This window comes from Clupea harengus, chromosome 18 (genome assembly GCF_900700415.2).
Source record: "Clupea harengus chromosome 18, Ch_v2.0.2, whole genome shotgun sequence".
Classification (NCBI taxonomy): Eukaryota; Metazoa; Chordata; class Actinopteri; order Clupeiformes; family Clupeidae; genus Clupea; species Clupea harengus.
Genome location: NC_045169.1, coordinates 14,114,106 through 14,121,605, shown reverse-complemented (window position 1 = coordinate 14,121,605; position 7,500 = coordinate 14,114,106). Strand labels below are relative to the sequence as shown.

General features: G+C 41.3%; 1 protein-coding gene across 2 annotated transcripts in view; it reads left to right on the top strand.

The window, feature by feature from the left end:
• Nucleotides 1-7,500, top strand: part of LOC105908814 (calsequestrin-1) — a 31,074-nt gene that overhangs the window by 18,085 nt on the left and 5,489 nt on the right. The window contains exons 2-7 of one of the 2 annotated variants that reach the window (XM_031585044.2): nucleotides 1,115-1,147; nucleotides 4,055-4,148; nucleotides 5,639-5,739; nucleotides 6,234-6,345; nucleotides 6,863-6,936; nucleotides 7,222-7,352. In XM_031585044.2, coding sequence (XP_031440904.1) covers nucleotides 1,115-1,147; nucleotides 4,055-4,148; nucleotides 5,639-5,739; nucleotides 6,234-6,345; nucleotides 6,863-6,936; nucleotides 7,222-7,352 — 545 coding nt within the window. The remainder of the gene's footprint in view (nucleotides 1-1,114; nucleotides 1,148-4,054; nucleotides 4,149-5,638; nucleotides 5,740-6,233; nucleotides 6,346-6,862; nucleotides 6,937-7,221; nucleotides 7,353-7,500) is intronic. The other variant, XM_031585045.2, reaches the window with a different exon arrangement.

The following is a 7,500-nucleotide window of genomic DNA, read 5'->3' as shown; positions in this document are numbered from 1 at the left end:
TTGTAGTGACACGGCTTTTGGCCTTCATTCTACTGTTGTAGTGACATTGGGGGACAACCAGGAGAGACCTGCACAGGAAATTAAAATAAAAGCTCAACACATCACTTTGAATATGTTGCATTCAAATTTGAAAGACTGTCCCAGTATTATGCAAGTATTATCGATTGTCAGAAGGCCTAGATGGTCCGTTGCCCATCCGTTGATTCCGATGTCATCTGTGGGGCTCGTTGGGACACTGCTGACTGATTGTGCCTCTCAGCCAGGAGGTGCTGGTTGGACAATGGACCCAAACCCGGTCAGAACCAGATCAGGGCCATCAGACCCAGACCAGGGCCATCAGAACCAGATCAGGGCCAAAGTCAATGGCTATCTGTAGTCTTGGTCTTTGTTTAAGTGCACCCTACAAAATATATTTTTTAGCTGTAAACTACATTCAGATGAGAACCAGATGAGAACCAGATCAGGGCCAGAGCAGGGCCAGGGCCAGCTGCTGTCTATGTAGGCTTTGGTGGTTGCCCTGCTCTTCTAAAGCACCTCTAAGAAGCTCATTTCAGAGGGTTGAATTTGAGTGCCCTGTGGCCTTTCTGTGTCCTCTGTGCAGTGTGATCTCCCATGAGGCATGGTGAGCATGAGGCATCTTCCTGCTGTTTGGTGAAAAAATGTGCTCTGTTGGATTTCCTGAAGTGTTATCCATGTGGAGTAGGGTAGAGTGGACTGTTTGATGTTTCTTTGCTCTATTGATTCCCCTGTTGTTTCATCCTTGTGGAATGTGGTCTGATGAATGTCTCAGTGATCTGTTGGTTGTCCTGCATTATCAACCATGTTCAAGGTGGTAGAGTGAATCTGATGAATGTCTCTTTACTCTGTTGGTTGTCCTGCATTTTCAGTCTTGTTGAATGTGGTGGAGTGGATCTGTTGAATGTCTCTTTGCTCTGTTGGTTGTCCTTCATTATTAGTCTTGTTGAATGTGGTGGAGTGGATCTGTTGAATGTCTCTGTGCTCTGTTGGTTGTCCTGTGGTATAAGTCTTATTGAATGTGGTGGAGTGGATCTGTTGAATGTTTCTGTGCTCTGTTGGTTGTCCCGTGCCCTAAAAGCATCACTTTTCCCTGCAGTTGATAACGAGTCCCGCCGCCCTTACCTACCAGGTATGTTCAGGCCTTCCAAGACAATGTTTTCATCTCTTTTCTGCTCGGTTTCACTTATTTTACTCTTCCACATCTCCTTCACACACTCTTCCTCTTTCTGTCTCAGTTCACTTCATTCTTGATTCACACTTTCTCATCCTCAGAATAGGCCTTTTCTTTCTTCTTTCTCCCTATTTCCAGTCATGTTTCTCCCTACTCACTCTCTTTCTCTCTCTCCCTCCCCCTCCATCTCTCTCTCTTTCTCACTCTCTCTCTCTGACTCTCTCTCTCTCTCTCTATCTCTTTCTCCCGCCCACTCTCTCTCTCCCTCTCTCACTCTCTCTCTCTCTTTCCATCTCTCTCCTGCCCTCTCTCTCTCTCCCTCTCTCTATCTCTCTCTCTCTATCCCGCCCCCTCATTCTCTCCCCCGCTCTCTCTCTATATATCTCTCTCTCTATCCCACTCTTCTCTCCTTAGCAGCTTGGCCTGTGACTGTGCATCTCTCATTGACAATGATTGTGTTTTCGTTTTGGTTTTTCTTTACTGGGTCTGGAAGGATGGTGCTTTGTGTTCACTGGTTTATTCATCTGTAGATGGCGCAGGAAGAAATGCATCTCTACTGACCTCTGCAGGGGGTAGGAAACATTACAGTTGCCATCTAACCCCCATGTTTTGGTTCTACCATCCCAACCAACCACTTATCCCAAAACTCCTCTTCAAGTAACCTACCCGTCTCATAGCCAGGTGCCTTGCTTGAAGAGAGCAGAGCTTGTCCCATCCATTCATAGAATTCAAGGGTTTGGTCAGTTCCTGTTAGAAATATCCACGTACCACCAGATGTTAAAGGTGCAGTGTGTAGCTTTTGTTTATGATAAATTATAAACATACCATACTGGCGACTATGACAACAAATTAAGTATTTCATTCCAGTATTCCTTTACATTCTACGGCTTCCTTTTTTCTAAGTGTTTATTCATTTATTTACATTTACTGTGCCATGGTATTGGATATGTAAACAAATGCAATAAACAGCATTAAATAGAGAAATCATACACTCTGAATGCATAGGAATATTGGTAGGCACTATACTGTCACCATACCAATGAACCACTACTTTAAGTCTGAACACTGACAAAACTGCACATTGCACCTTGTACAGGTGTAGTACGGACTTAGATATATATATTTAAATGAAAGACTGGTGCCTGGAAAGCTCCACACAACATGTAAATCTATTCTCACCCCACAAGCTTTGAAAGTGAGGTGTTGTAGTTCAGCTGGTAGCGCAGGGTCCTATCAAGACAGGTGATCGGTTCGTTCCCAGAGGCACGTGTATTTATATATACGTGTATGTAGGTATATTACAAGTTGCCTTAGACAAAACAAGTTTGGGTTAAATACATAAATGTATCCAGCTTTGGGTCCAGTTTGAGCACAGTGAGTCAGGCTGACGTAGGGCATTGGCTCTGATACCTTTTAGATGGGAAGACATTTCATTGCTGTGTGGAGCTTATGGCTATATGACTATGGCATAGTGTGGTTTATTACAATTACGATGGGATAAGATCTCAGCTAGTGTGAGGTAATGATTCCACCAGTGGGAGGTTACAGTTATAGCAGGGCATCTGATTGGCTGGGCTAAGCGGGCTGCCAACTGAGAACTGTCATGCAACTGCTTGATTGGCTGACTGGATTTACAGCAATGGCCATGTTTTAGTCGGACCTGAACGTTTGGTTGGCCCATTCACAGGATCAGTGTGCGTGCTATGATGACTAGGCTGAATATGTAACGACCAAGAGTCTTTCTGAGGACACAAGCATTCACAAGATTAGATAACCGGTCTAAGACCTTAGTTTTGTTTGCATAGCCAAAGAAGCAACAATGTATAATTGGTGTCATGGTCATAGACCTGCTCTCTTCCACCGTTTAGGTCTTGGCATTATAATGAGCTCTTAGTTGATAAGTTTAAAATCACTTACCTTTGTGTGAATTTTTTTTTTAATGTTATCTAAATACTGTACACTGAGAAATAGTATTTACCTGTGTTGAGGGAACATTGCAAGCGCATTATAAGTCAACCAGTCAAGTGTTGTGTGTATGTGTGTATCTGTTGTGTGTTCGTGTATGTGTGTATCATGTTTTAATGTGTGTCCTACGTGTGGGTTACACTGAAATATACCTACTGTGAATGGAGGTGATTGTGAGAGAGACGTGTCTGGTGATCTGTAACCAAACAAGATGGCTGCCCTCTACCCAGCCCTTGCACCTGTTGCCACACCTCGATCTCTGTGCAGCGATATAGTCCGTCCCCCTGTACCCCTTTATCCACAGAGACGCTATTGGTCAGCACAGCTGTCCATCATGGTTCCAGTTTCAAACGGATTTAAAAAGTGCAGGGACAGCGCTCCGTAGGTTTTTTTTTTTTTTCGCTTTTAAGGCTGTGATGATCGCTGTGGGAATGCCAGGGAATGGAATGTGATATGGAAGCGGACTGGAAGTTGGGTCGGGGCGTGGGGTTGCATGCCTGAGGATCATGGGATATGGAGGGGCCCTAGACACACCTGCTGTGAGGTGGTGTGCTTCCTCTGCCAGTCATGCAAGAGGGTGTGGCTGTAAACAAACTGCAAAGGCTGCTGAATTCAGAAGCCTGAATTCTATGATTAAGTGCTGTCAGAAACACACACACACACACACACACACACACACACACACACACACACACACACACACACACACACAAGCTCTCACACACACACACACACACACACACACAAGCTCTCACACACACACTCACACACACACACACACACACACACACACACACACACACACACACACACACATATACAGACAATCACAGATAGACACATACGTACTGAGTGTAAGCAGATCTGTAATGCACCACACGATGTTGTCTGGTTCTTCAGCTTGCTGCCCAGGTCCTGGATGACATGAAGGATGAAGACATTGGCTTTGGTCTGGTGGATGCCAAGAAAGACGTCGCCGTTGCCAAAAAACTGGGTAATCCACTATCTTCATTCAACCCTTCCTAATTCCTCTTTCTCTCTCTTCTCTCAGAAATTGTCTCACTTCTTCATTCTCCCTTTTATACAAAAAAAAATCACACAAATAAATAATGTAGAACTGACGAGAATGTCAAAATACGTCCATTTCAGAAGTTTACCTTTACTAGCAGAAGATGAGACTAAATGCTTAAATGTGATTGGAAAAAACTAGTGCTGTCAGTTTAACGCGTTATTAACGGCGTTAACGCAAACCCATTTTAACGCCGTTAATTTTTTTCTCGCGAGATTAACGCGTTTTTTTTTTTTTTTTTTTTTTTTTAGATTAACATTCTTTTTGGCCTCGCAAAGTAGGCTCACGTTACGGTTTGAGTGAATGGTGAGCGCGAAATGGATGATAAAAAGCTTCTGAATGGAAAGTTTACTTTTAAAAGTTGTGTTGTGCAAAAGAAGCAAGCTTCACTGTTGTCTGAAAATGTCAACAGGCAGCTGGCTGAAAGCTAAGAAGTAGTAGGCTTACCTTTTATTGGTAACCTAACTGTTACAGTTCATTGTTTCTGAAATAAGAGGCCTGACTGCTATGTTCCCAGCAAACTTGGAAAAAAGAAAATATTAAGCCATGGTTTAACTGCACTATAGTCCTTGTTTACCTGAAATGTGCACTTTATAATTTTATTTTGTACCGCCCTGTTTGGCAATGTTGGTTTTCAATAAAATAAAACATTTGCATAAAGCAAGCCAATCCACTTTTCCATGTTGATAAGGGCTATACAATTAAAATAAAATGATGGAAAAAATAAATAAACAAAGGGACATTTAGAATAGATACAAATTTGCGATTAATCGCGATTAATTTTGAGTTAACTATGACATAAATGCGATTAATCGCGATTAAATATTTTAATCGTTTGACAGCACTAGAATAAACACTGTCCTCCAGTGGCAATACGTAGTAACTGTCAGATGGACAAAAAAGGTATTTTCTACTGAGCCTGCATGGTCTTCTAAAGGCCATAATGGAAATGCCAAATTCTTGATTCATGCACAAATGTCAATACATGTAGTATGCGCCATGACTCCTTTTGTTCTTTGTATTACAGATACACAATCAATATGACAGTATGTACTTAGTATGTTTTTTTTTGCCCAAGCAAATAAACCACAAAGAAAAGCAACAATGTATTAACTATGTTTAATTTATTTATCGTATTTATTAACGTCTGAGAATACAGCTCATCAAAAATCTACATGGCAGTTAACCTGCGTTGCGCCTGTGGAAGCACTGTAGGAAATGTCTTTCCCACTGTAGAAGAGCCCTCATCAGAGAAGGAAAAGAGTCTCACCCACCACTATTTATTTTGTAGTGATCCCTTCCCCAGCGGAGCAGGAGTCTGCTGAAAACTGCTCTTGACCCCACTCTCTCTCTCTCTCTCTCTATCTCTCTCTCTCTCTCTCTCTCTCTCTCTCTCTCTTTCTCTCTCTCCTCAGGTCTGGAGGAGGTCGACAGTATCTATATTTTCTCTGATGATGAGATTATAGAGTACGATGGAGAGATGGCCGCCGAAACGCTGGTGGAGTTTCTCTACGATGTGAGTTTCAACAAGCGACAAGTTACTCTTCTGTCAGGAATTACCATCATCCCGGGGTGCTACTCAGTTTTAACTTCCCTTTCACTTAAAGCAATTTTTACGAATTCTGCCCTGTCTCGAGATACTACAATAATCTATAACAATCACTGCAAAAGAATGGACCTGTCATTCAAATACGGCATGCACTGTAGGTTATCTTGCAATGTCATGTCCAAATGGGGGCATTTGTCAAGTATGCTGTTTTTTCAGTATATACAGTCACTCTCTATCATCAATTATAATTCTCATATGATTTATTGTTCAAACATTTTAGGGTACTTTGGTTTAATAATGTCTCTCTCCCTCTCTCTCTCTGTTTTTTTCTCTCTCTCTCTCTCTCCCTCTCTCTCTCTCTCTCTCTCTATATATATATATATCTCTCTCTCCATTTCTCTGTCTCTCTCTCTCTGTCTCTCTCTCTCTCTCTCTCTCTCTTTCTCTCTCTCTTTCTCCAGGTAGTTGAAGAGCCAGTAGAGATCATTTTCAATGACAGAGAACTCAAGGGCTTCCACAACATCGATGAAGACATTAAGCTGGTGGGCTACTTCAAGAGCGAGAGGTCCTCCCGTATGTATAGCACAGCATCTGCACTCCTCCAACAAAGAAAGAAATGAAGAGAAATCTTGAATGAATGAATGAATGAAATTAAATACATTAATGAATTAAAGAGTGAATGCATGAAATACAGAAATGAATGAAAGAGTGAGTGAATGAATGAAATTAAATACATGAATGAATTAAAGAGTGAATTAATTAAATACAGAAATTAATAAAGAGTGAATTAATGAAATACAGAAATACAGAAATGACTGAAAAAGTCCATGAATTAAATACAGAAATGAATGAAAGAGTGAATTAATTAAATACAGAAATACAGAAATGACTGAAAGAGTGAATGAATGAAATACAGAAATACAGAAATGACTGACAGACTGAATTAATTAAATGAAATACAGGAATGAATGAAAAGGAATACAGAAATTACTAAATACAAGTAAACTGAAAGTCTAGACTGAATGCTGACTGTTCATCGTGCATGTCAGTATCTCTCTTCATCATCTTCCTCCTCCTCACCACTCTATAGACTTCATTGAGTTCGACGATGCTGCTGAGGAGTTTCACCCCTTCATCAAGTTCTTCGCCACCTTTGACCTCAAGGTTAGAGGTCTTTTTTGCTCTCTCTCTCTTTCTATTAGTATTTATCGCTCACTCCCTTGCTCTCTCCATCTTAAACATTGTATCTCTCTTATTCTCTTTCACCCTCTTTATCATGCTCATTCATTTACTTTTTTACTCACTTTCTTTCTCTCTCTCTCTCTCTCTCTCTCTCTCTTTCTGAAACACAAAATATTGTAATAGATATTAAACAGATTTGACATTAATCCCCCTTCCCCGCATTCTCTGTATAAACCTTTTCTCCTCTAACTTGGCCTCCCTCTCCAGATTGCCAAGAAGCTGGGTCTGATACTGAATGAGGTTGATTTCTATGAGCCCTTCATGGACAAGCCCGTGACCATCCCTGGGAAGCCCTACACCGAGGCTGAGCTGGTGGACTTCATTGAGGAAAATGACAGGTAGTGAATAAGCTGTGTGGTAATCGAACTCAACCGAATTTAACTGAAATGAACTGAATTGGATTGAACTTAACTGAATTTATCTTAATTTAGTTGAACTGAATGTATGTATGTATTCTCAGTACAATGACTGACAAGCGAACCATAT